Below are 26775 nucleotides of genomic sequence, written 5' to 3'. Positions count from 1 at the left end.
TGTCGAACCTTCTGCTACTTTTCCATGGATCCTCACACCTGACAGCCTCGCAGGAGAACCAGGGGGTGCGTGGAGATGTCTTCAGATAAAGCCTTCCAGGCCTCCAACCTCTGTGTCCCTGGGGACCCAGGCTTTCTGACAAGACGCATAGAGGCCTGCATGGCCTGACGGGACCTGGTGGGATTGTCCCCTACAACTCTATCTACCTTATTTGCCCCCAGGGCCCTGGCTTTCTTATCCCTAGAAAGCGACTGGGTCTGAAGGGAAAGAGGCTGAGTCTAACCTCCCAACCAGCTGTGATCAGGCTGGAAAGTGACAGTGACAGGAGCAGGCTTAAGCACCTCCTGTTTCCTGGGGGCATCACTCAGGACACTCAGGGACTTGACTCAGGTCAAGGCTGGGCTGGAGGAGAGGATGGGGTTTGGGAGCACCCAGTTGAGCCTGGGATGATAGCGTCAGAGAAGGCTTTCTGGAGGAGGGGCTTTTTGAGTAGTGTTTTGAGGAACGAGTAGGAGTTCCCCCACAGATAATGATGAGTGACTGCAAATACACCCAGTTAACCACAGATTCCTATGCATCTGGCCCTGTCCTTTCTACCTCATTTGAACTTCTCTCCAGTGAAAGTCTCAGTTCTCATTTTCCAGACGAAGAAACGGAGATGGGAAAGAGAGGACTGACTTGCCTGAGGTTGTACTTTCTGGCTCTTTCTGTCCCTTTCTCTCCTCCGCTTCCTTTGTTTTTCAACATCTTTAGCCTTTGGCCCTAACCAGGAAGGGAGAGCAAGAATCCCATGAGGGAGAAGGCCACCTCTTAAGCTCCTGCCATGAAATTTAGCACATAGCTGGTGGCTAATAAGTCTTCTTTGACAAAAGCATTCTTTCCACCAGTCTACCAGGCTGAGCTGATGTTGTCATTTTACGGAGGGGGATACTGAGGCTCCAAGTGGTGCCCCAGCTTCATCAGGAGCACATCTCTGCAACCAGGCCCCACTGTGACCTCTCAAGTAAGTTTAGTCTGCACACAGGGGTGGGCAGGAGATGCTGGGGAGGCTGGGATGGGTAAGTTCAGACTATAAAGTTTGGTCCTACAGTGTCAGTCCCAGCTCAGAGAGGAAGGAGCACAGCCATGCCTGGGCAGGAACCAACACCATCACGTTTCTTCCTGATGCTGCTGACACCCCAGGGGGTACCACTGGGGCATGCCCTAGCCCTGATCCAGGAGCACCTCCCGACCTTCCCAGGACCCTCCGAAATGCAGTCCAGTCTGGATGTCCCCAGATTCCAGAAGTTGCAGAAACACTTCAAGGACACCCCGCCCATGCTGCCGTTGACCAAGAACTTGAAAGACTCACACCCCAACCGCATCCTGAAGTGTGGGTGAAGTCTCGGAGACCCCTCTGGGCAGTCCCCACATCCAACCAGTGGTTCCGTGTCTTAGAAAAACACTGCTGTACCAGCTGGGAACTCGGCAGGAATATCCCATCCCCCACCGTGACCGATGAAGGAGCTAACAGCCTCATTTGTGGCCAGACAGGGTGGGGCTCGGCCAACGTGGGATTGTTATAACCCCATCCTGATCACAGATGGGAAAACTGAGGCCCAGAAGGGCCAGCAACTCTCCTGAAAGTGAGAAAGGGTTCAGCCCCTGCGGAACCCAGAGAGGCAGGTGCCAGGAGGGCATGGTTCTTGCCCTTGGCTAGGGGTCTGCATGTGGGAGTAAGGGAAGCTGGGCAGAACCCGCTCAGGTTGGTTCCAGCTTTGAGGCAATCGAGGGCCAAACTCAGCTAAAGTCGCCAGTAGAAGGTGCCCTCGAGAACTGGGCTACCTAGGATCCCCAGGGGAGGATTTGGGGGGGGGAGGTGTCAGGCTCCAGGGAGGGCTCAGAACCCTCCCTGGTCTCACCTGGGATGTGTATTTCCAAGTAAACCTCTATCCTCTCAGACAGAGAGTAACCTAGTAACTAGGTCAAGGGTCCTAGAACCACAGGCCCACTCCGCAGTTGTCCCCAAGACCTGGGAGGGAAGCTGTCTAGTGATCCTAAGGGTCCAAGGAATCTGGAAACTGGACATCCTGTGTGGTCTGGCACCCTGTGCCCTGCACATAAGGAGGCCCACGAGGGGTCAGTTTCTCTTTCTTTCTCCACAGGAAACCTCCAGCCTAGCAACTCTTTTGCTCCTGAGAAATCCTGCTTTTTCCGGCCCTACTCCCACTGTCTCCAAAGGCACCAAGCCCTCTGTGAGTCCTACAGTCTTTGAAGCGCCGTGGGGGCCTGGGACTCAGCTCCTTGTCCAACCCGGAGGGAGCATCCAGGCCCCCGGAGTGCCGGAGCCACGAGGAAGACCGGGTAAAAAGCATTTGGGATATGTCTCATAGCCTGACCATAATGTCGCCACTTTGGTTCCAGGCCCACAGGTCAGAATGGCAGCCTTTCGGGCAAGGCGGGTACTTGCCAATGGCCATGCCTTGAATCAATTCCTAACAGATGCTGAGTGCCCATTGTCCCCTGACTCACTGCTTATGAGTCCTCCTTCCAACCCCGTGAGGGGGTGCAATTACCACCTTTTACAGACAGGGAAACTGAGGCTCACTGGTCACAAGCTGAGGGTTGAGGGCTCACAGATCTTGAGGGACTCCAGTCCAGCCTTTAGCTGTTCCTTCTTCCCCAAATCCATTTCTCTTCTTCCCTCTCCTCACCAAACCTTCCTTCAGCTGCCCAGAGACCCACAGACGTTCCTGCCTCCCCAGTATGCATGGGGCACAGAGAAAGGGAATGGGATAGGAAAGAGAGAAGCAACCCCAGGCTCTGGGAGGTGGCCCTGGCTCCCCACTGCTTGGGTGGGAGTCACCCAAGTGTTCGCGCGGTGGGGTCTGGGGCAAGTGGCCCTCGTGGCCCACATACTTCGTCTTGAGGAAACCCCAGAGAAAGCCGGTTTGGAATTGGGCTCTCTGCTCCCGAGGCAGGTGGTATCCCCGGGTACTACAGAGGATTTCGGGGAACAGAGTTGACCTTCTGCCTGCCCTGAGGGTACCTGGTGTGTTTCTGGGGCTCCCTTAACATCTCAGATTTCTAGCTGTTCCTAAATCTTTCGGAGAAAACGTTCCTGCTGAAGGTGACGGCCTCTTCTGTCCCCAAGGGAGGGGCTGGCCGCTGGCCCCTCTGCTTGCCTTCTCCCTGATGCCCAGAGCTCCTGTGAGTGCCTTGTCCGAAACCCCCGTGCCTGGGACCCCAGGATCTGCTGGACACTGTCCAAACGACACCCCAAAAAGCAAATGAAAACAGTTGAAATATGTGATTTCTTGTGTGTCTTTGTGAGAGGTTAGGGTCCACCGGGGTCATCCTCGGCCTAGGAGGCATCAGTGGGCAGAGGGGGCCCAGAATCACCGGGATTCCTGTCCTTGGTATGTGACCCGGTGCCCAGTCTGTGGTAGCTGTTATGAATGCGCTGAGTTAAGAATAAGATTTCTGTACTGAACATTCTCCTTCCTCACAACACACTGCCTTTGTTCTGATGCACAGAGAGCTGGAGTAACTTGCCTATGGTCACACAGCAAAGTGGGTGGCGCTGGGATCTGAATCATGATCAGGTTGCTGCACAGCGTGTGCAAACATTCCCACTCCCTGTGTGTTGTCCCCACAACCCTGACGCAGAGTGCCGTTACCACCTTTTACAGACGGGGAAACTGAGGCTCTGCCAGGTGATGCCCTTTGTCCCATGTGTCACGGCCAGGGAGGAGTGGGCCAGAACGTCAACCCAGGCCAGCTTCTCTGGAGCTGACAAATGTCCAGTCTGTTGGGACCTGGGTCAGGAAAATCTCTTCACGAGGCTTTGAAATTTGGGGGGAAAAAACAGTCAACAGTCCTAGACAGAGGGAACTTCAGAATCCTATCCCAGGCTTAGAAATGCCAGGAAAACAGATGGCCAGCCAGGAGCTGGACGTATGTGAGCTCTCCAGTATGGAGTCGCCCTCTACAAACTTACGCACCTCCTTGCCCCCTCTTGGTTTGATTCACTTATTCAGTAACGGAGGCTAGTGAATGTTGGCATCTCGCCATCATTGATCTTGCAGGGATGCCTACTAGGACAACGCCCCCTTTGCCCCATTCAGGCCCAGGTTAGGTCAGATCTAGGCACTGGTGGCCCTCGCTGCCCTGTCCCTACCAGTCTGGATTACTCAGCATTCTGGCTCGCCTTCGGGACCTGGCCTCTGCTCTAACCCTTGTTACTGAGCACTTACTGTGTGTGCCAAGCTAGTGAGGCAAGAGGCCCATTTTCCCAACAGCCCCTGTCAGGATGGAAGTGACAGTGGCCGGAACCAGTGTGTTTACTAAGCACTTGAATGCCCGGAGCATCACGGGGTGGGGGGGGGGGGTGGAGATTTGGACCCATAGCTGGGTGATAATCTCACGCCTAGAAGCTGAGACTGAGACTCAGGGGGGCCCGAGTCTCCCCAGTGGGTGCATGCTGGGTGTGGGGAGGTCTGACCCTGTTCCTCCAGGGGAGACTTGCTGTGCGGCCCCCCAGCACGTCCTTGTGCCTCTCACCTACACACACTCTATCCCACTTTACACATCCCCTCCATCTGCCTCACACAGCTGCCCATCTTCTCTCTGGCCAGGAAGCTAGAAGCAGGCACAGGGGCTGGGGCCAGGGGGCCTGAGCCGTGGAGAAGGGGCTGACGGGAAGACCTGGGTCTTTCTAGGGCACCCCTTGCCCCTCCACCATCTGGTGGCTGGACCTGACACCAGCCCTCCCTGACCTAAACCCCAGCACTCTGTTTCCCTGCCATCTCTGTTCTGGGCCCAGCCAAGGGACTGTGTCCCAGAGTAGCTTCATCTCCATCTAAGTCTTCAGAGGACCTCCAGTCTGGGGAAGACAGAGCCAAGCACAGATAGTCTCAGTGCTGGGAGGTCAAGGCTGGGCTGGAGGAGAGGATGGGGGTTGGGAGCACCCAGCTGAGTGTCAGAGAAGGCTTTCTGGAGGAGGGGCTTTTTGAGTAGGGTTTTGAGGAACGAGTAGGAGTTCCCCCACAGACACTGATGAGTGCCTGCAAACACACCCAGTTAACCACATACCTCCTATGCATCTGGCCCTGTCCTTTTTATCTCATTTGAACTTCTCTCCAGTTCTCATTTTCCAGATGAAGAAACAGAGATGGGATGGAGAGGACTGACTTGCCTGAGGTTGTACTTTCTGGCCCTTTCTGGCCCTTTCTCCTCTGCTTCCTTTGTTTTTCAACATCTTTAGCCTTTGGCCCTAACCGGGAAGAGAGAGAGAGAATCCCATGAGGGAGAAGGCCACCACCTAAGGTGCTGCTGTGGAATTTAGCACATAGCTGGTGGCTGATAAGTCTTCTTTGACAAAAGCATTCTTCCCACCAGTCCACCAAGCTCGGAGGAAGTCCCCATCTCATAGAAGAGGATACTGAGACTCAGAGAGCCTTCTAGGGGGTGGGTACCCCCGCTTCTCCAGGAGAACCCCCCCCCATAAGGGCCTCCCCCTGAAAAGCAGCCCAAGACTCAGCCAACTATGGTCCCTGGAGTGTTTACTCTGCACCCAGGGCGGAAGGGACCAGGCAGGCGGGGGCGGACAAAGTCCGGGGATTATAAAGGCCAGTCCAGCAGCGTCCGGTGTCTCAGTTCAGAGCTCAGCTAGCACCAGCATGCCTGGACAAGGACTGACACCACCACACGGCTCTCCTATGCTGCTGATGCTGCTGATGTTCTCGTGGCTGCCTTCGGGAGGCGCCCTGTCTCTGGCCCAGGAGCACCTCCCGGCCTTTTCGGGACCCTCAGACGCGCACTCCAGCATGGATGTCTCCAGAGTCCAGGAGTTTCGGAAACGCTACGAGCACCTGCAGACCAGGCTGCGGTTGAACCAAAGCTGGGCTGATTCAAACCCTGACCTCGTCCGTGCAGCTCAAGTCCGGATACTCACTCCAAAGCGTGAGTGAAATCTAAGAGACCTCTGTCCCCTGGGCAGCTACCATCATTTAACCAGTGGTTCTGAGTCATAGGGGCCCAGGACTGCCCCTGAGCCTCAGTTTCCCCATCTGTGAATCGGACAAGAACATCTCCCCTTGGGGCTGATGGGGGAACTGGTGGCCTGGTTTACGCCGAGACAAGGTGAGGCTTGGCCAAAGTGAGATGTTACAGATCGCAGATGGGGAAACTGATGCTCAGAGAAGCTAGGGATTCTTTTGAAAGCTCACAGAGCCTGGAATTCCCAGAGACAAAGTCAGGTGGCAGGGAGTGGGTGGGTGGGGGGTCCTTGTCCTTGGATGTATGGGGGAGGGCGTGCAATCCAGGAGAAAGGATGCCAGAGAGTGGGGATCAGGCGGAGCAGACAGGAGGAGCAGGTGGAGCGGATGAGAGGAGCGCAGCCTAGCGATAGGTGGAATGTGCCCGTACTGGTTCCAAATCTGACACAATCCCTTGACACGGCACTGCTGAAGTCGCACGTGGCATGTGCCTTAGGGAGGGAGGAGATATTTTCTCGCCCATCCACGGAGGATCTAGGGGAAAGAGAGGGCAGGAGGAGATCTGGGCTACGCTGGGAACTGGGAGGCGTTGGGGAAGAGTGTCAGGCCAGGAGGGACCGCTACTATCTCGCTCTAATCCTACTAGATCTGTGAGACTCCAGATAATCCTCTTGTCCTCTCTGAGCCTAGTGACCGGTGTCCAGGGCCCTCAAACCCTAGTCCCCACAGTATCTCCAACACCTGTACCAGCCTAGGGATCTGAGAATCCTGAGGATCCAGATATCCTTCATTTCTCAGATATGGAAACCAAGACCCAGAGAGTTGAAAACACAGTAGCTAGCCCCAGCACTTAGTAGGCCTTCAATGAAATGTTTTTGACTGCCACAGGAGGGAGAACCAGTGTTTGGATTTTAGTCCCTCTAAATATCATGTATACATTAATTCCTGCAAGTATATATATTTTTTTAAGATTTTATTTATTTGAGAGAGAGAGAGAGAGCACAAGCAGAGGTGGGGAGGGGCAGAGGGAGATGGAGAAGCAGACTCCTGGCTGGGCAGGGAGCCCGACCTGGGGCTGGATCCCAGGACCCTGGCAACATGACCTGAGCGGAAGGCAGAGGCTTAACCAACTGAGCCACCCAGGCGCCCTAATTCCAGCAAGTATTTACTAAGCACCTACTGTATGCCAGACATGGTGGTGACAAAGCAGACAGAAATCCCTGGTGAGGGGATTCAGTAGGGAAGATGAAATGATACGCAATGAAATAATAAAATAGGGCAGTGCCTATTTTAGGCAGGGTGGAGGGATACGTAGCCTGCCATGCTGAGATTCAGGGGAATAGTGTGCTTGGAAGAGGAAGCAACTTGTGCAAAGGCCCTGAGGTGGGATGCAGCTTGGCGCGGGGGACGAAATGGGCTCTCGGCACCTGGCGCACAGTAGGCATGTGGTTGACTGTTTTCCTCTTTTCCTCAGTGCGACTTGGACCGGGCGGCCACCTGCACCTGCGCATCGCCCGAGCCGACCTGACTGAGGGGCTCCCCGTAGCCTCCCGCCTGCATCGGGCGCTGCTCAAGCTGTCCCCGACGGAGCCGAGCTCGTGGGACGTGACTCGGCCGCTGCAGCGTCAACTCAGCCTTGGAGGTTCCCGGGCGCCCACACTACGCCTGCGACTGTTGCCTCCGTGGGACCGGTTGGGAGCGACGTTGCCTTCTGCACGTCCCCAGCTTGAGCTGCACTGGCGGCCACGAGCGGCCAGGGGGCGCCGCAACGCGCATGCGCACGCCGGGGACGGTTGCCCCCTCGGGGAGGGGCGCTGCTGCCGCCTGCAAAGCCTGCGCGCGTCGCTCGAGGACTTGGGTTGGGCCAACTGGGTGGTGGCGCCTCGCGAGCTAGACGTGCGCATGTGTATTGGCGCGTGCCCAAGTCAGTTCCGATCGGCTAACACGCACGCGCAGATGCAGGCGCGCCTGCACGGCCTGAACCCCGACGCCGCGCCTGCGCCGTGCTGCGTGCCCGCCAGCTATGAGCCGGTGGTGCTCATGCACCAAGACAGTGAGGGTCGCGTGTCGCTTACGCCCTTCGACGACCTCGTGGCCAAGGACTGCCACTGCGTATGAGCGGTCCTAGTCTTTCACTTACGGCTCGTGATCAGAGATCCTTGCCTGTCGAATGGGCTTGTGGGACCTGAGATGCCCGATTCCCACCACTGCTGTCTACCCCGTCCCGCTCAAACCTCTGTATTTATAAGTTTGTATTTATTATTAATTTATTGGGATGATCTCCCTGGGGACTGGAGGGCTAGGGAGGGCTGGTCTGACGGTGTGCACTTATTTAAACTGTGGTAATAAAAATGAAGCTGTCTGACCTGAGCCCCGTGGTGTCCAGGATGAAGCTGTGTGACCCTGGGAAGAACCTTCCCCTCCTTGGCCTCAGTTCTCGCAGGGGACCTGGTATCAGGGTGAGTGGAACCGTTCAGGGAATGCGTGGTGGAGCGTCTGGCATGTCAGGCAATTGGATGGTGCTCATGACACCAATGCATCTCAAGGACAACCCTTCTCTCTGTCTCTGCTTCTCTGTCTCCTTGTGTCTCTGTTTCTGGGTGGCAGTCTCCCTCCATATCTCATCTCTCAGTATTCCTGTTTCTGTAGTTATATGGCCCTGTCTCTATCACCGCCGTGCAGTCTCTCCTTGCATTGGAGTCACCTTTCCAAACACAGGCAGCCTAGAGTCATGTCCATCTGTAGCCAAGTGTATTGTGTGTGATGTTGCCCCCGACCTAGAAGAGTCCCATCACTTCTTTTGGGGGCACCTCCCTCCAAGGGCCAGGAGGGCCACGCCCTGTGCAGCTAAGGCGACTGGGAGTTCTGGGGCTCTGCCTGCGCTTGGTTTCCACCAGCCCACAAGCAACAGCATGGCAGCCATCCCCTCCATCCGCTCGCTCCAGACCACGCATGGCCATTACCGGCACCGTCGGGGTTCCATTTCCAGTAACAGCTCCTGCAGAAGTGCAGAGTATCCTGGGGAAGCCATCGCTCACCACCCCGGGTCTCCCCAAGGCTAACCCGGGTCACTGGTGGGCAAGCTTCTTTTTCAGGAAGTCCACTCTCCTGTTCATGACTACAGTGTTGGGAATCCCCAGAACCCTCAGGATCTCTCCAGGCCTCCAGCGGCCGGATCACCTATGACTTGGCTCTGGAAGCTGTGAGGAAGCAGCTCCGTGGCCAGCCTGGCAAAGCCAACACCCCGCCCCAGTCCTGTGGCCACCCCCAGCCACCAGGCCTCAGGAGACGCTAGGCTAATCAGAGCCCTTTCCCTCTCCTCCCTTCCCCTCCCCCCCCCCAGACTAGGCAGGCTGCAGCAAGCAGAAGCAGTTGGGTTTTTTTTATATCAAAACACCAAAAAGGAAGTTGAGAGAACCCCACTCTTTACTATCCACACCACATGCATGCCTCCCTGACACCCTATAATTGTGTGCCTTGCACCAAGTAGAAAATAAACTCCAAGCAGCCAGTTAAAAAAGAAAAAAAAAAAAAAAAAAAAACAGGAGGAGATAAATATGTTGTGAAGAACATTTTTGTGCATACGGCATCTCCCATGTTATATAGTCTTCCTACTTAGGATCTTGGAATCCCTGAGATGTGCCAGGTCCCCCCTTCCCACCTGCCTGTTCACCCTGAGAATCTCCAAAGGGAAATGTTACGGGGGCCTGGGGGACAGAGTACCTCCTTCCAGCAGTGAGTGAGGTGTGTCCCCTGTGAATGCTGCCACCCAGAGGCAGACCTGAATGATTGTAGGTGCCCATGAATGTATTCAGTAAATGCCCGCTTTGTGCCAGGTCTTGATTGGGCACTCAGGACACAGAAGGAACAAGACAGGGGTGCCTGGGTGGCTCAGTCGTTAAGCGTCTGCCTTCGGCTCAGGTCATGATCCCAGGGTTCTGGGATCGAGTCTCACATCGGGCTCCCTGCTGGGCGAAGCCTGCTTCTCTGTCTCCCACTCCCCCTGCTTGTGTTCTGCTCTCGCTATCTCTCTCTCTGTCAAATAAATAAATAAAATCTTAAAAAAAAAAAAAAAAGAAGGAACAAGACAGGCAAAAGCACCCCATCTAAGCTCAGTCGAGTGAGGAAGACAAATGAGTACAAAGATACATAATAAGAAAGTGGTGGACTGCAGTATGAATTGTGCTGTGGAGTCAACCCAGGGAGTGCACTAATGAGTGGAGGCAGAGGTGATTTAGACGGTTGGGGGAGGGGGCCTCCCTGAGGAGATGGCATCTGAACTGAGACCTGGAGGAAGAACAGGACTCAGGGGAGAGTTGGGGAATGGGCATTTGAGGAAGTCAGAACAGCAGGTGCAAAGGCCCTGAGGTAGGAACAAGCTCAGTGTTCAGCCGCAAAACTGTTGAAGGTGGGGTCAGAGAGGTGGGTGGGGGCCAGAATCCACCAAATCTCATCGGTGGTGGTGAGGGGTGTGGGTGTGTTTGAAGAGCCATGGGTAGATGTGAAGGCGGGGGAGCTGGAGAGGGCTGGGATCTGATTTATGCTGGAGGCGAGGAAGGCAGATGATCGGGGGGCAGGGGTGGGCATTTGAACAGTGTCTAGGGTGGGGATGCAGAGGTTCAAGGAAGCTAAAGACCTTTATAGGTGCCCTCTCCCACCCCAGATCATTCCCAAGTGTTGGGGAACCCAAGAGAGCCTCAAAGTTAAGCTCAATCCCAGGGTCCCCCAAAGCTAGCAGATGCCATATGAGCATCTCCCCAAATACAGCTGTTGCCTTTGCTGAACATTATTATGCCCGTGTGCCTTTCCATACCTCTAGTTGCTGCTTACCGGGCCGGTCCCCTCACCCAGTATGCGTGTCCTCTCTGCTTCTCAAACACACATCCTTCAAAACCCACTCCAGATTCCCTTCTTATGTGCAGCCTTTTCCAAACTCTTTCGTTCATCTCCCTCTGGAGCCCTTGGCCCCATCCCTCCCTCCAGCCCAGGCTTGACCTCTCAGGACTGAGGGTGTCTGTGTCCAGCTCTCTCCCCTAGATTGGAGGGTTGGCAGGATCCAGGCTGGGAGCAGCTGATAGGAAACCCAGCTGAGCGGCGCCTGATGGCTCAGTTGTTAAGCGTCTGCCTTTGGCTCAGGTCATGATCCCAGGGTCCTGGGATCGAGCCCTGCATCAGGCTCCATGCTCAGCGGGAGGCCTGCTTCTCCCTCTCCCACTCCCCCTGCTTGTGTTCCCTCTCTCGCTGTCTCTCTCTCTGTCAAATTTAAATAAATAAAATCTTTAAAAAAAAAAAAGAAAGAAAGAAACCCAGCTGAGGCATGAGTCTGAAAAAACTCTTGAAATACACGGAGCTCTGGGAGTTATTAACTCGGCCTGAGGAGGAACCGAGAAAGGCTTCTCAGTGGAGTGGCATTGAACCTGGCCTTGAAGGACGAGTTAATACATCTCAGCATATTGAAGCTAAAACAGCTGCAGAGACTGTCTAATTGCCTTGTTGTACAGATGGGGGAACTGAGGGCCCGTTAACTGCAGAGTCAGGACTTGGACCCATGCCTCCTGACACTCAGACCAGAGTTATGCACCTGTATTAAGATGTTTAAGAGTGTGGGATGCCTGGGTGGCTCAGTCGGTTAGGCGTCTGCCTTCGGCTCAGGTCATGATCCCAGGGTCCTGGGATCGAGTCCTGCATCGGGTTCTCTGCTCCACGGGGAGCCTGCTTCTCCCTCTGCCTCTGTCTCTCATGAATAAATAAATAAAATCTTTAAAAAAAAAAAAAGATATTTAAGAGTGAGAAAAAGTGGAAGGGGATGGCTTTCTGGGCAAAAGGAGTGGCACGGGCAAATGAAAACTTCAGGAGCGAGGTGGGCTGGGTGGTGAGGAGGCCTAGACCAGAAAGACAGAAGGATGGGAGAGGACAGTGATAGTGAGGGGGGTAGGGCAGAACCACGCAGGCCTCAACCACCAGACTGAAGTCCTGGGGGGCAATGGGGAGCCACGGAGGGTGTGTGAGCAGGGGAGGGGCACAGTCCCATTCGTAAGTTATAATGATCCCTCTGGGGCTAGTGTGGGCTGCCCTGGGGGCTGAGCCTGGGTACCAAGTGCCTGGGAACAGGGCCTGAGAGTGACAGAGTGGGGAACAATTCGGGAGTCTCGGAGAATCTGGTCTGGGGAGCTTAGGGAATCCCCACCTCAAGGAACCCACTTGCCCTGAGCCAGCAGCGTTTATTAAGCACCGCCTGCATACCGACAGGAGGGTGATGACAGCGTTCACAAACTGACCCTCCTGTCCCCATGTCATGTCCTCTTCCCCCTTGCAGCAGCTGAGGGAGCTGAGAAGCAGAGCGGGGGCTGGAGAGGGAGCTGAAGAGCTTCCCTGGGCCTCAGGGACGGTCCTTCCCTGTCCCCATTCCTCAGGTGGGAAGACTGAGGCCAGGGAAGAGCCAGAATGCCCCAAGTAAGTAGAAGGCAGCAGGCTGGAGTTCAGGGCATCAAAGGCTCAGTGCCCGGGGATCACGTACTCCTCTTCGTCAAGTGGGGTCTGGTGCATCGACCGCAGGTTGCCGTAGACAGGCTGGGAGGCATGGTCGGGGCCCTCGTAGTTCATGTAGAAGTCGTTGTCCTCTGATGGGTGAGGCCTGTGGAGACAGAGAGATGAGAGGGGAGGGAGCACTCAGGGGGTAGGCATGTCAGCTTGGAGAGGCAAGGAAAGTTCTGGGCGCCTGCGTCCCCTCCTAGTGTTTACATACGAGGAAACTGAGGCACAGGGCCGTGTTCTCCCAGCTGCCCAACTTTCTCTGAGGAAAGGAGGTGGGGGCCAGGGATTCAGGGAAGATTCCATGGATTTAGCATTGTAACGCTCCTGTCCAAGGACCTCAAGCCCATGGTCAAATTGTTTTCTTCCTTAAAGTTGAGGTAATTGCTCATTTTTTACATTAAAGTCTAGACTTTATTTATTTTTTTTTAATTTTAAATCTAGACTAATTTTTTCAGTTTCCTCTTGAAAAATCAGAAGCTCTAGTGGCACCAGCCACATGGACACAAGTGGCCAGAGCCAAACCAGTGCCCTTTCAGCTGGGAAATGTTTTTACTAGATTCTCTGAAGCAACAGACTTTGTGGCCTCAATACAGAAATAAATTTCTGAGTCTCAGTTTCTGCATCCATGGAATTGGTCTGGGAGGAGATAGCTTCTCAGTGATGTCTAGCTATGTATGGTGGCAAGCCCCCCCCCCCCCCCGAAGAATTCTCCTGCCTCTGGAACATTCTAACCCTACTCTGGTTTGAGCAAGTGGTGTCCATCAGTTATTCATGCTTTAGAATGAATCACTCCAAACACATAAATGCTTGTCTAGGGATAGACAGGACTGGGAGTCAGACTCTGCTTTCAGACTCACTGTGTGACCTTGGGCAAGTCACTCCCCTGCCTCCCAGAGCCTCTGTTTGTACAAGTGAAATGTAGGGTGGGAATGACAGATCGCATTCTAAACAATGTTTTTGGAGGAGACTGATCCTGAGGCTTTGGTGACAGCGAGACCGAGGTGAGCCTCACAGCACAAGCTGCCTTAGGGAGTCGAATGCCTGCAACCCCCTCCTGCAGGCCACTTCTGCTTTCGAGCCCTATTTGCATCTGCTTTGCATATTCTCTCATTTCTCACCCACAGCTTCCCACCAGCCTCCCCACTTTGTGGATTCCCCTGCCCACACCGATCCATGACCCTGTTCCATTCCTGCTTGGATTCTCCCAGCCACCTCCAGCCTCAGCTCTGATGTCTTGCCTTCTCAAACCGATTCACAGAAGATTCTCCATTCTCTCCCACCTCTAGGCCTTTGCCCCTGCTGGGGCTGCCCCCTGCAATTCCTTTCATTCCCTCATCCAACCTGGAAAAGTTGAACCCATCCATCTAAGTCCAGCCAAATCTAGAGGTGTCAGGGCTTTGTCGGGGAGAGAAGGACACAGTTTTCTGAACATCTCATGTGTCAAAGGGACATGCGGAAAGGGGAGCTGTCCCCATCTTACAGAGACTGAAACAGAGGCTCAGAGATAGCCCTGGGTCACACAGGATCTGAGTCAGGCCACCGACTACTTCTGCGAAGCCCCTATTCTGCCTGGAACACTTGCTTCCTCTCTCCCCATCCTTGGCCACCAGAAACTCAGTTTGCAGGTCACGAAGGAGGAAACTTGTCTCATATACAGGAACTCACTCAATTCTTACCCCAACTCTACGAGGTAGGGGCTGTTATCTCCTTTTTACAGATGAGAAAACAGAGGCCCTGTGGTAAATCGACTGGCCCAAGGTCACACAGCCTACGAGAGGTGGTGCAGGGATTAGAAACCTGGCCATCTGGCTCCAGAGTCTTGCAGGCAGGCGTGAATCACTCACCCATGTTCGGCCCACTGGTGCCCGGCAGCTGGCTGGCCCACGAACACATTCTCATAGTCAGGGGTGGAGGGTCTGGGCACGGCAGCCGCTGGGGGCTTAGGGCCGAGGCCCCGGCTGCTGTATCTCGGCTGCTTGCCGGAGCCAGACCGACAACCACCCTGAGCAGCCCCTGTTTTGTCCAGGTCCCGGTTACCGACCCTCCGGCGTCCCCGGAGTCTCCAGGCCAGCACCAGGCCAGCAATGGTGAGCCCCAGGAGCAGGCTGCCACTGGCCACCAGTGCCCCGATGGTCATCAAGGACAGGCCAGGGGAGCAGCGAGCCTCCAGGAAGGCAGAGACATTGCGCCAGGCACCAGTAGCTGTGTCTCGGCACTTGAGGGGTGGCCGGCTGGAGCAGTTGTCCTGTCGGACCAGGTGCCAGGGTTTTAGGACACAGCTGCAGTCAGCCTTCAGGTCAAGTGTACAGCTCATGGCCAGCTCCCTGTCCACGCAGGTCAGTGGGTTGTTTGTCACATCTAGGTCCTTCAGATTTCCCAGGAGTTTAAAGAAGAGCAGTGGTAGCTTTTGAAGACTATTCCCAGACAGGTTAAGGTAGAGCAGGTCCGTGGCCTGCAGAGACTGGTTCTGGGGCAGTCGGAGGCCTTGGCCACTGAAATTCAGGCATATGGCTGTGAACGCTGTGTTCCAGTCCACGATCCCGGAGGACACGTTGCAGGAAAAGACTTGGCTGCCTGTATCCTGCAGCAGCAGGGGCAACAACAGCATCCACGCCAGGGAGCCCCCCATTCAAGCAACCTGGGCAGAGACACCAGAATCCAAGCCCGGACTTTAGCCTGTGATCACCTCACCCTCACTGCTTGTGTTGTATTACTATTATCATCATCATCATCATCATCATCATCATCATCATCATCTCAGAGTGGCCCAGGCTGCTTCTGAAATGGTAAAGCACAGGCCCTCGCTTGCCGCCCCTCTGGATGGCTCTGGCTTCTGGCCTCAGTCTCCCCCTCTGGGGATTGGGTACGTAAGTAATCTCGGTGCCTGACGGTCCTGGAAGGCGAGGAGGAGACCCGGCCCAGTCGGCCCCTCCCCTTCTCCCAGTGGAGCCCCTTCGGGTTAAGTCGCCCATTCCTCCCCCAACCCCACCGTCCACCCCCCCACCACGAATATTTCAGGCGCCCTCACTGGCCAAGATGGGACCATATGCAAAATAAGCGGTTGCCCCGGAAACGGCCTGCCCCGGGCCCCGCTAATTGTTTCTCGCAGAACTGCGGGGTGCTGGGAGTCTTGGGCTGGGGTCGGATGGGGCTGCTGTAAGGAACCCCCTCCAGTCTGGCTTGAGGCTCCTTCCCGGACCCAAGTTCTAGCGCCTCCGTCCTATCTTTCTGGTCCCACCGCCACGCTTTTGCCTCGGCGGGGTGGAAGGTTCTGGCGCGGGAGGGGCTGCGTGGTGGCTCACCTGGACGTGGGGGCCGAAGTAGTCAGCACCCTCCGCGGATCCGCTGTGGTCCGGGGCGCTCCTCGGGATCTGCACCCAGCGACTCAGGGGAAGAGGAACTGGTGTCCGGGTTCAATGCTGAGGGGAAGAATGAAGACACAGAGACCCGCCCCCTGCAAGGCCTCAGGCCCAGGATTCTCACGGGAGGGGGAGGGGCGACCTGCTTCTCTTTTGCTGGAACCCAGTGACTACATGTCCCCCATTAATACCCTAACCGACCGACTGCTACCTCATCAACTCCCTTCCTGGTGTCAGCTCAGTTGACGCCCAACCCACGTGTTCACTTGTTCGTTCAACAATCACCCATGCTGAACTTCCAAAAGGCCCCAGTATGGCCAGGTTCTGGTGAAGCACCCAGTCTTCGGAGAGGACAGAGCTGGACACAGACAGACCCAGTCCAGTGGAGTCAGGTCAGGTCAGAGAGAGGGACAGAATCTTGGAAGGCTTCCTGGAGGAGGAAGCATTAGACTTGGGGCTTCCACACATGAGTAGGGTTTTGCCAAGGATTCCTAAAGCCTGCCTGTGACTCTCCAACCTGCTAGCCTTCCCCACAGACTCAGAGCTCCTGCTCCGGTAGAGCGATGCCTCCATGCTGGAAGGGGCTGTGAGGAGGGTTCCCTGGGGAAGGAGACGTTGAGTCTGGGGCTTGGAGGATGAGTCACAGTAGCTGGCAGAAACAAATGCGTGGCAGATTTCAGGCAGAAGTCACAATAGGAGCAGATGCCCTGCAGCTTGAGAAAGCATGGCTGGCTGGGACAGTGTGTTTAGGAGTGGAGTGGTTGGAGTGGACAGGCTGAGAGGAGAAACTGGTGGTGTGGGCAGGGGGTGAGCAGTCCTGGCCTCAGACACCAGGCTGAGGAGTGGGACATTATTCCCAGGGCCATGGGGAGCCAAAGAAGATGTGTGAGCAGTGGAGGGGTACTGTGTTAAAAGATTCCTCCAGAGTGAGCCTGGTGTCTGGAGATGGGGAACCTGGGGAGGAGGCCAGAGTTCCAGAGGAGGAGGGGGGCTTGAGTCAGACCCAAAGGGTAGTAACAAAAGTAGATTAAGGAGGAGATTAAGGGCTAGGGAAGTGTCTCAGCCTTACCAGGGTCCTGGCATCAGGCAGACCAGGTTCAAATCCATTCCGGACACTGACTCACGGTGCAACTTTAACCACTCTGTGCCTCAGTTTCCACATCTGTAAAATGGGATAAATGCTAAGAGCCCTCTCCTTTTTTTTTTTTTTTAAAGATTTTTATTTATTTATTTGACAGAGAGATAGAGAGCGAGCACAAGTAGGCAGAGCGGCAGGCAGAGGGAGAGGAAGAAGCAGGCCCTCCGCCGAGCAGGGAGCCTGATGTGGGGCTCAATCCCAGGACCCTGGGATCATGACCTGAGCCGAAAGCAGCCGCTTAACCGACTGAGCCAGCCAGGCGCCCCTAAGAGCCTTCTCCTTGACTGTGGGAAGCTGAAATTCACTCGCCCATGCTTTCCCCTCTCCTCAAACTCTGCCCCTTTCCATCTAGGAACTCAGAGGAATTGAACAAAGGTTTTGAACTGAGACTTTATAGAAAGTTGCAAGTCGTTGCTTCAACACACCCAAAGGTACTCCCTCCTCACAGAAAAATTGCAAATCACAGCTCTGAGGTACCGTTTCCCCTATCTCTGTTTTCCCCTATCAGACTGGTAAAACTTGATAAGTGTGATAATGTCTGGTGCTCGCGGGGCTGTGGGGACACTGTGGCGCTGTCCCAGGGGAAGGCACACTGACACAGGCCACCAGAGTAACAAACACTTGGGCTTGCTGACCCAGCAGCCCACTTCTGGGATGCTCCTGAATAATTCACGTTTACAAAATGAGAAGGGCAGCAGGGGCATGAACTAACTCGTGAGTGGATAAACAAAATGCAGTGCATCCATACAGCGCGATGTTCCTCAGCCAGAAAAAGGAACAAAGCCCTCACACACGCTACATCATGGATGAACTTTGAAAACATGATGCTGAGTGAGAGAAGCCAGACACAAAAGACCACGTAGCCTGTGATTCCATTGATAGGAAACGTCCAGAACAGGCAAATCCATGGAGACAGAAAGCAGACTGGTGGTTGCCAGGGGCTGGGGGTGGGGGGCCGAGGGGGAGGGCCTGCTCATGGGGACGGGGTTTCCATTTGGGACAATGGAAATGTTCTGGAACTAGATGTTGGTGGTCCTTGCAAAACACTAGAAATGTACTAAAAAAAAACCCTGAATTGTTCACTATAAAATGACTAAAATGGTAAATTTTATGTTAAGTGTATTTTGAACCATTTAAAAAAAGAGGGAAGGCAAAAAGATGGCAGAGCTAAGAGATGATTCATTGCAATGTTGTTATACAGGGTGGAAAAAAGGAAGCAACCTAAAGGGTTGGTTAGATGAATAACAGTTCATCCATTCTGGGGTGGCTCAGAGTCATAAAAACAAAATGATAGAGCTCTGTGAACCAATAAGGAAAGACTCATTCATCTTTTTCCACAGAGCTTTATAAAGCGCCTACGGTGTGCTGGTCACTGGTCTAGGAGCTGTGCATACGGCCCTGAACAAAACAGACAAAATCCCTGTCCTCATGGGCTTCTTGTAGCAGTTGGAGAGACCGGCAACGTGCGGGATCTACCGGGAAAATATGAGACGGGTGGAAGAAGCAGAGGAAAATAAAATCGAGAAGCAAGCAGGGAAGGTGGCAACTCTTTTTTTTTTTTTTTTTTTAAGATTTTATTTATTTAGGGGCGCCTGGGTGGCTCAGTCGGTTAAGCACCTGCCCTCGGCTCAGGTCACGATTCCAGGCTCCTGGGATTGAGCCCCGGTTGATCTGCTTCTTCCTCTCACTCTCCCTCTGTGCTCTTTCTTTCTCTCAGATAAATAAAATCTAAAAAAAAAAAAAAAAAAAAGGCCAAAAAATAAACTCCTAGATTTCAATTGGCTAAAGAAACTTTGGATGAAACATGAAAAACGAAAATTCACGGTTACCTCTTAGCATCAGGCAGATGGGAGGGAGAACCTCCCCACGTATGTTCTTCAGTGAAAACATGGGCCTCAGCCAACAAGCACACATAAAGATGGGCCTTCGGCATAAGAGGGGCAGCTGGCCTCAGGCCCAGGTGTGGGTGGATGTCCCCCATGCCCCACACCCTGGGGGGAGTCGGCAGCGTCCAGCACGAAGCCCTCTTACAACAGGAGGAAATGAGGAAGTGTGTGTGTTTGGGGCGGAGGGAGGCAGGCTTGGGGCCTGGGATAGTGGGGTCTGGAGGTGGGTCTGGGGGACCTGCAGGACCTGGAGTCTAGACCATTTAGTGGGGTCTGGAGTTTGGGAGGCCTAGGTCCCGGGGCTTGGGGGTCTAGAAATTCCTGGCATGTGGGGAGGTCCTGGGTTCTGGAGCATGCCAGGGGTCTGATGGGCCTGGGGCCTGGGGGACCTGGGGTCTGGGCCGTGTTGCTGCTGCCCCAGCAGGTGGTGACCAGGCTATGGGAAGCAGGGCAGCTCTGGGCTCCACTGCCTGAGGGGGACCGGAATCTTCCAGAGGGCACACCTCCATACTCCCCCTCCTCCCCGCCTGACATGCCCAGAGCCTGGGTCTGAAACAAGCCTCAATGCCAGGCAGGGCCAGTCTCTCAGCACAGAGACTTCCAGAGGTCCTTAGGGACACCTAGAGACCTTCAGAAATCCCCAGAGATACCTAGAACAGCTCAGAATCCCCAAGACCCCAGGGTACTCAGAGACCTGTAGAGACCTTCAGAGACCCCTCCAAAATAGCCAGGAAAACACAGAGATCTCCCACAAAGACAAAGGTAGAGATATATACAGTTTTCCTGGGACAACCCAGACCCAGGGCCACCAATCTGTGGCCCCCTCAATTTAGCCATATTTGCCTCACACCCTCTGACCCCCACGTAGCCACCTGTGCTGGCGGAGGCCTCAGCCTGGGCCCTGCCCCCAGTATGCCCGAGACTGGGGAGCTGAAGTGGGATCAAGGGTTTGCCCTCCCCCCCATCCACCTCCCATCCAGCTCCTGGGCTCTCACACTTGTCCCAAATCTGCCTTTCTCTCGAGCCCTGATTCTCCCTGGGGCCAGGCCCCCAAACCTCTGGCCCCAGCCCCTGTCCTGCCATTTCCATTCCCATTTGTTCAAAGTGCAGCCTTTGAATGCCAGACTTCCTTCCCCCCACACCCCTCAGGGTCTGGCTTCCCCCTTAGGGGCCTGTCTCACCTGAGGGAGGGCGGAGGCCACCCAGGAGGCCCAACCCAGCAGCTGGGGCTATCTAGAGGCCCGGGGATCTTAAGGTGTCTGAGGGGCTCTGGAGCCACCAGGGCAGGACCTGGGGCAGGTGTGACAACACAGGGCTGGGCTGGGGCAGCAGAACTGACTCAGGGGCAAACTGTGGACAGACAGGGCAACCGCAGATCAGGCATGCATCCAGCAAACAACGACTGAGGTCGGCTTGGCCGCGTCACGGCCGTGTGACCCAGGGCCGGTGCCTTAATCTCTCTCCGCCTCGGCCTCCTCCCCCCTAAAAGACAGACAGTGAAAACCACCCTGTGGGGTGGCAAGGGCCGAGAAGCAGATGTGAACGTGAGCGTGTGCCTGGCACGGGGGGACATAGGCGACTTAGGACGCAGGCTGAGTGTCCCATGGAGGAAGGGGAGTGGTACATGAGGGCCCATCGATGCACCAAAATCGAATTCATAAGGTTAAAGCTGGATTTTTAATGATGCGGAAAGAGCCTGTTTGAGGTCACGCGGCCACGCCGGTTATAGTAAAATTTGAGAAGCCACTGAACGCTCTTGTCGGGGGTGGGGGAGCGAACAAAACGTGGCACCGAGGCGGCTGCGGTCAGCGAGCACCGTCCACCTGCTCGCTGCTTAGCCGAGGGCCGCTCCGGCGGTGGGAGGCCACCCTGCTGGCCCACAGGGCCCTCCTGGGGACAGCCCTCAACCACAAGACGGAAGGCGAGCTGATCAGAAATGCATCAGCTCCCCACCACCTCCGGTAGGACATCTCCGAGGCGGGCTCTGGGCTGTCGCCCCGAGGGCCCCCTGGGAAACCGGCTCCTGGGAGCCTGCTCGTTGGCGCCCCCTGCAGGGCTCCTTCTCTCTCCTCGCGGCCCGGACCGGGGGCTTCCGGGGAACAACCTCCCAAACAGTGAAGTTCCCCGAATCTGTTCTTAGGGCCTGCTTCTCAGGGACCCCAAATTAAGATAGGTGGAGTGATTGGGACACCTGGCTGGCTCAGTGGGTAGAGCATGCAACTCTTTTTTTTTTTTTTTTGAAAGAGAGAGCCCAGGAGCAAGTGAGGGGAGGCACAGAGGGAGAGAGAGAATCCCGATGCAGACTTCCAGACTTCACTCTGAGCACGGAGTCCAACGTGGAACTCCATCCCCAGGACCCTGAGATCATGACCTGAGCCAAAATCAAGAGCCCACCGCATAATCAGTCAACTGAGCTAGCGAGGTGCCCAGGAGCATGCAACTCTTGATCTCGGGGTTGTGAGTTCAAGCCCCACATTGGGTGTAGAGATTTTTTAAAATAAATAAAAAATAAACTTTAAAAAGAGAGATGTAATCTTCACGATAACCCCTTGAGATAGGAACTGTCATTACCAGTTCATTGGAACTGATAAGACCCCTCCCCCATTTTACAGACAGGGAAACTAAGGCATGGTGTGTTTGAGTAGCTTGCCCAAGGCGCAACAGCAACCGAGGGTCAACCACAGAATCTGTGTGGTTGACCATTAGGGTACACTGTGCTCAAACACAAGATGCATTTGTCTGCATCTACCTGGGAGGTTCTGAAGAACCATTCCAAGATGCGCAATGAATCTCTATGTCACTCCTGGATACATGGATTTGGACTTGAGTTCATGATAGTGATTGCCTGTGGCTGTGGGCTAAGGAGGGTATTTTGTTTTATTTGGAATGTTGCAAATGTTGCATTATTTCATAGCAAGACACACATATTTATTTTTGGTAAGATTTCATTCCTTCCTCAAATATTTACTGAGTGCCTACTGAATGCAGCAAAACTCGTGCCCTTGAGGAGCTGATATTCCAGTGGGGAGGGCGCCATGAACCATAAATTATCAAATTTAAAAGTGGTTAGGAAATAATAGTTCAATGGAGAAAAAGTTAAACAGAGTGTAGGGGGATTTGGAGAGCAAGACGGGGTGGTTCACAGTTTTGAAAGGTTAATCAAAGAAGATTTCTGGAGGAAAAAAAATGCAGGAAAAAAAAGGGGAAACAAAAGATGTTCCAGTCAGAGTTCAAAATGGGAAGTTTTTTGGGGTGGTAGGGAACTGGGAGGGGTTTTTTTTGTATTTTTCTCCTTTCTTGCTATGAAATAATTCAACACATAAAAATGTAAGTATATATTTGGAAGCTGACCTGGGGGCATGGGCAAGATCAAGAGAAGCTAACAACATTCCAAGCCTGAAACTTTGAGGTCTCAAGAGCTGTTCCAAAGGGGCACCAGGGCGAAGCCTGCGGGGAACCCTCAGGAGTTGGTGCTGCGAGTCTCTGCTGTCCTCGTGTGGCCATACTCAGGATTGCAAGTCCTGGTGGCCTTGGTAGAGACAGAAAATTGGTCCCTGGCTCTTCCGACCTCCAGATTCCACCCTGGCTATAGGGAGGATGGTAATGATGGGAGGATGGTAATGAGAGTTTGTGTCACAGTCAGGCTGAGACCCCTGGGGATACTAGAGGCCTTGGATCCCAGCACAGAGGGGACAGTGGTAATTTTTAATTCATTTGTTTGGCAACAGGTATTTATTGAGCTCCTGCTGTCTGCCAAGCATTGCTCTAAGCACTGAACAAAACATTCAAATTCCCTGCCCTCATGGACCTCATGGATTACTGAGGACATGGGAAATCAATGTGCAAAAACAAGATTTTCAGGAAAATCCAACGTGACCCAGGTTGGAGGGCCTCTCTGAGAGGACATTGCTGGAGCTGAGGTCTGTAGGATGAAGAGAAGCAGGCCATGGGGAACGGCTGGGGGGAAGGTGTCCCAGGCAGGGAGAACACCCTTGCAAAGACCCTAGGGTGGGGATGAGCTGGATGCATACAACAGGATCATGGACAAAAAGTACCCAATTTCTGGTGCTTAGCAAGCATCCATTCCCCCATGTTGTTATTAAGCCGAGGGACTCCCAAATGGGGAAGAAAAGACCCTTCCCCTTTATGGTCCAGAAAGAGAGTGGGACCTTAGGGTGTCATGGAAACTCTTTCCTCTGCCACAGGAAGAGACCGGAGCTCTGGAGAGGAAAGCTAAGGGAGGGGTGTTGCCAGTGCACCCCAAAGTGGGACCTGGTCCTCCACTCTCTGCTGTGTGTCTTCAGGCAAGTTGCTTCCCTGTGCTAAGCCTCGGTTTTATCTGCAGAACTCTCTCTGTAGCTGCCACGGGCTCTCCCCTCCTTCATTCCTCTCCTCCCTGCTCCTCCCCCCCAGGCCTGAGTTTTCCACAAAATGCCTCCAATTTCCCAGAGTGAGTATCCCAGACCCCAGACAGGGCAGGCACGCCAGTGGGTGAAGTGCTGCCACTGGGTCACCTATGTGACTCCCTCAGTACCTCTTGGGGTTCAGTTTCCCCATTCTCTAACATGGGAAGAAGATAGGCTGCCTCTCCAATGAGGTTGCTGGGTGGATTTTCCAGGGATGATCTGATCCCGGGCTGAGCACACCAATTTCTAATGACTGGTTTGGCTCTGGAATTCAAGTGCAGGGAGGAGGGGCAGGGGCTTAATTTGTGGGCACGGGAGCCCACAGAAAGTAGGGCAGTGTACTGGCTCAGGCTAAGCCTTGTGGAGAATGGACACAGGTGCTGTGGGTTTGGTTGAGGCTCCTCTTCCCAGTCCTCCTGGATCCCTTCTCTCGCCTAGAGCTCCTGGCAGCTCTGCAAGCTTGGGGGTTCAGTCGCTTCCTGCCCAAAGACTCACAAGCGGACCTGCACAGCCAGAATTCAAACCCAGGATCATCCTCCATCCGGGGACTTCTGCCTCCAGGCGATCGGTCTTGGAGTAAAGGAAACTGAAACTCCAAGCGGTTGCTGCCTCTTCAAGGAGCCTAGCACATCTGAGCGAGGCTTCGCCCCCTCCTCCCAGCACTCCTGGGTTGGGGGCCTTGCTCCTCCCGCCAGGTGTCGGCGGGGACTCCCACCCCTGCTCTAGCGCTCACCGGCTGCTGTGGCTTCTCCCCTCCCGTGTTGTTTGGGTTTTAATTTTTGTGTTGCAGTTAGAAAATTACCCATAATTACAGCTTCTGAGAGGAAACATCTCCTGGCCCAGACCCTGCTCCCAGCTGTGGCCCGCCTCCCACGCACGGCTGGGGCGGGGCTGCGGGAGCCGCCCTCCGGATCCTGGCCCCGCCCAACGCCTGCCACTTTAATGGGGGGGGGGGGCGCTGCTTCCATCTCCAGTGGAGAGGAAAAACCATCATTAGGAAAACCCAAACCAGACTTCCGAGCGACTCCTGCAACATATTCACCGGCCGCCAGGGCTGTGTCCGCAGGGAGGCCAGATCCAGTGGAAGGCGGAGGCTGCCCGCAGATTATCTGATGCATCATTTTATCGTTAACAGTGACAAATCCAAACAAGGCCAGGGAAGAATCCGTAATCTAGGGGAGATGGCCAAGGAAGGCAAGAAGAAGGGACGGGAGGAGAAAGAGGGGAAGGAGGGAGAGGATGGGGGGAGAAGAAGGAACTAGAATAGGCCAGGCCAGGAGCCAAACTGCCCTCCAGGCAGCAGGAACAGCTAGGGCAAAGGCCGTGAGGTGGGCCTGTGAAGGGTGGGTATGAAGAATGGAAGGACTGGAAGGGAGTGGGGAGGGACAGCCTCCCCTCTAGGCAACCCCCCAGCCCTACAAGCACAGCCTGCTTCAGGCTCCCCCAGGCACCGCCCCCAAACCGGTGGTAATCCCAAAAGAGGCAGAGAATCGGCTCAAGGCTGCAGGTCCGCGAAGCCACACGGGGGCGATCGGGAGCTAGTGGAGGGATCGCTGGTCTGGGATCCAGCCTAGACCCTTAGCCTACTCTGCTTGCATCCCCGCCGGGGCCCCTTAATCAAATCCCGGGTCTGCCATGGCCCAGAGCCCCTGTCTACCTGGGCCTCTTACCAGGGCAACCTCCTGCATCCTCCATGCCATCCCAATCTACCCAGGAACCCCATGGTACTTCTTAAAATCCTGTTGCAGATCCTGCCCCTCACGGCTACACACCTTCCGGTGGCTCCCTATTGCTCTTGGAACAAATCTCAGCCGATCCCCTCGGGAGTGATCCGGGTCCTCTTCCCCCTGCTTCAGCCACACTGCCCTCCTCGCTCTGCGTCCAACACCTTAAGCGTGCACCCACCTCAGGGCCTTTGCACTTCTGTGATTGCAGTCTGAACATTTTGCTTTCAGATCTTTCAGATCCACCCCACCCCTTATTAAAAAAAACAAAACAAAACTTTCCTCCCCCCCCCATGCCCCTCCCTTGTATGGGTGCGGGGGGGCCTCTTTTGTGGGTTCGGCTTTTGCAGGGCGTGCGCCCGGTTCGGATGTACTTGCGGCTCAGCTTCCCTGACGCCGCGTGGGGCCCAGAGCTCGCTCTTCTCGGACTTTTCCGCCGGCACCGAAGCTGTGTTTGGAGAACCGTCCCCGTTGCCATGAGAACCGCGCTTGTCGCTCCAGCCGGCCGCGCCTCCCCCTTCGCAGCTCGCGCCTCCGTCTCCCTCCTTCTCTCCCCTCGCTTCCACCCTGCTCCGGGAGCTGGGCCCACTCGGCCGTCGCTTGGTCCTCTCCACCGGGAACCCCTCCCTCGGCCCAGAATGTGGTACTCCCTGAAATTATCCTACTGACTCGCCAGCTTTTGACGGTCAGCCTTCCCCGTCAGGATCTGCTCCACAAGCAGTAGCAACGCGTCCTGCCTGGGCCCCCAGAGCCCTGCACACAACAGACGCTCAGTAAATGTTTGTGGGGAGGTTGGCGACTCACAATGACTCAAGCAACCGTGGCTCAGAGAGGGCGAGGGACCTGCGCAGGACACAGAATCCTGGGGAGCCATGGAGCATTGGGAGATAAATAGGGGGTGCCTGGCGTGGCAGGGCCTGGGTGTCACAGTTGTCACCAATACGCTGTGTGACTTGGGTGAGCCACACTTTCTCTGTGTCTCGCTGGAAGTAGGCACTGGAGAGCGGTGGTGGGAGCGGGTATTACGATGAGGGTGCCCTTGACGCCCACGTCCGCCGGTGGCGTCCGGTGCTCGATGCCCTACAGAAGCTTGGCGGCCGCACCCCCACTACTTCGCAGCGCAGGCCCCTCCTCTACGCCGGCCCCTGGCTCCGGGGGGCCCCGCGGGAGAGGAAGTTGGGGGAGGGGACGACCGGCTGGACAGGAAGTGGGAAGGGCTGGCGTCCCCCTCCAACCCCGGCCGAGGCCCCTGGGGATGGAGGCGGGGCTGGGGCCAGCCTGGCCCTTCCCTTCCTCTCCGCCTGTCTGGAACCCCAGCGGCTCCCGACTTCCCGACCGCCAGAAGGCCTGAGGGGTGGGGATCCCCACTGGGGGGCGTAGCCTCTAAGAGGGAGGTATAACAGGGGGTCAGCTCGCAGTGGGAGGGGGTACCCCCATCAAGACACTCACACACACACACACTCGCAGTCGTGCACAGGAAAAAACACCTATGGCGAATAGTCACATTCAGACCTGGAATCACAACTGGACTGCCTCCCCCCACCCGTGGCAAGCGGGTCCAGTGCACAGGCGTCCACCCCTCCCAGGCACCCTTGCCTTGGGGCCCTTACCTCAATGTCTGTCCCCCATTTCACAGACCCTGGAGGGAGAAGGGCCCCAGGAGGGGGAATGGGGTACCCACTGCCTGCAGTCCTGACTCCTGCAGAGGGGCGATTAAAGGTGGGATGCGCCCCATTTACCGCTGGCAACA

At 55.2% G+C, this 26775-nt stretch overlaps 2 protein-coding genes and 1 pseudogene across 2 annotated transcripts; 2 read left to right on the top strand and 1 right to left on the bottom strand.

The window, feature by feature from the left end:
- The first annotated feature begins 5429 nt into the window (after nucleotides 1–5429).
- Nucleotides 5430–8348, top strand: GDF15 (growth differentiation factor 15). The gene is made up of 2 exons (XM_036093852.2): nucleotides 5430–5943; nucleotides 7453–8348. The coding sequence occupies exons 1-2, from the start codon at nucleotides 5661–5663 to the stop codon at nucleotides 8094–8096; spliced, it is 927 nt and encodes a 308-aa protein (XP_035949745.1). The 5' UTR covers nucleotides 5430–5660; the 3' UTR covers nucleotides 8097–8348.
- Nucleotides 8349–8890: 542 nt separating this feature from the next.
- On the top strand, nucleotides 8891–9631 carry LOC144378833 (pancreatic progenitor cell differentiation and proliferation factor-like; annotated as a pseudogene).
- Nucleotides 9632–12183: 2552 nt separating this feature from the next.
- On the bottom strand, nucleotides 12184–15962 carry LRRC25 (leucine rich repeat containing 25). Its single transcript, XM_036093846.2, has 3 exons — nucleotides 15815–15962; nucleotides 14357–15150; nucleotides 12184–12612 (listed from the first exon to the last, which is right to left on the bottom strand). Exons 2-3 carry the CDS (start codon nucleotides 15139–15141, stop codon nucleotides 12474–12476), a joined length of 924 nt encoding a protein of 307 aa, XP_035949739.2. The 5' UTR covers nucleotides 15142–15150; nucleotides 15815–15962; the 3' UTR covers nucleotides 12184–12473.
- Between the last annotated feature and the right edge of the window lie 10813 nt (nucleotides 15963–26775).

This window comes from Halichoerus grypus, chromosome 1 (genome assembly GCF_964656455.1).
Source record: "Halichoerus grypus chromosome 1, mHalGry1.hap1.1, whole genome shotgun sequence".
In the NCBI taxonomy this organism is placed as follows: Eukaryota; Metazoa; Chordata; class Mammalia; order Carnivora; family Phocidae; genus Halichoerus; species Halichoerus grypus.
This window is presented reverse-complemented; position numbering and strand designations above follow the sequence as displayed.

Bases quoted from the DNA above. Each gene is read 5' to 3' on its own strand.
- GDF15 (XM_036093852.2), top strand. From the start codon at position 5,661: ATGCCTGGACAAGGACTGACACCACCACACGGCTCTCCTATGCTGCTG. The intron at 5,944-7,452 runs GTGAGTGAAATC...TCTTTTCCTCAG, and splicing joins CCGGATACTCACTCCAAAGC to TGCGACTTGGACCGGGCGGC.
- LRRC25 (XM_036093846.2), bottom strand. From the start codon at position 15,141: ATGGGGGGCTCCCTGGCGTGGATGCTGTTGTTGCCCCTGCTGCTGCAG. The intron at 12,613-14,356 runs GTGAGTGATTCA...CTGTCTCCACAG, and splicing joins CACCAGTGGGCCGAACATGG to GCCTCACCCATCAGAGGACA.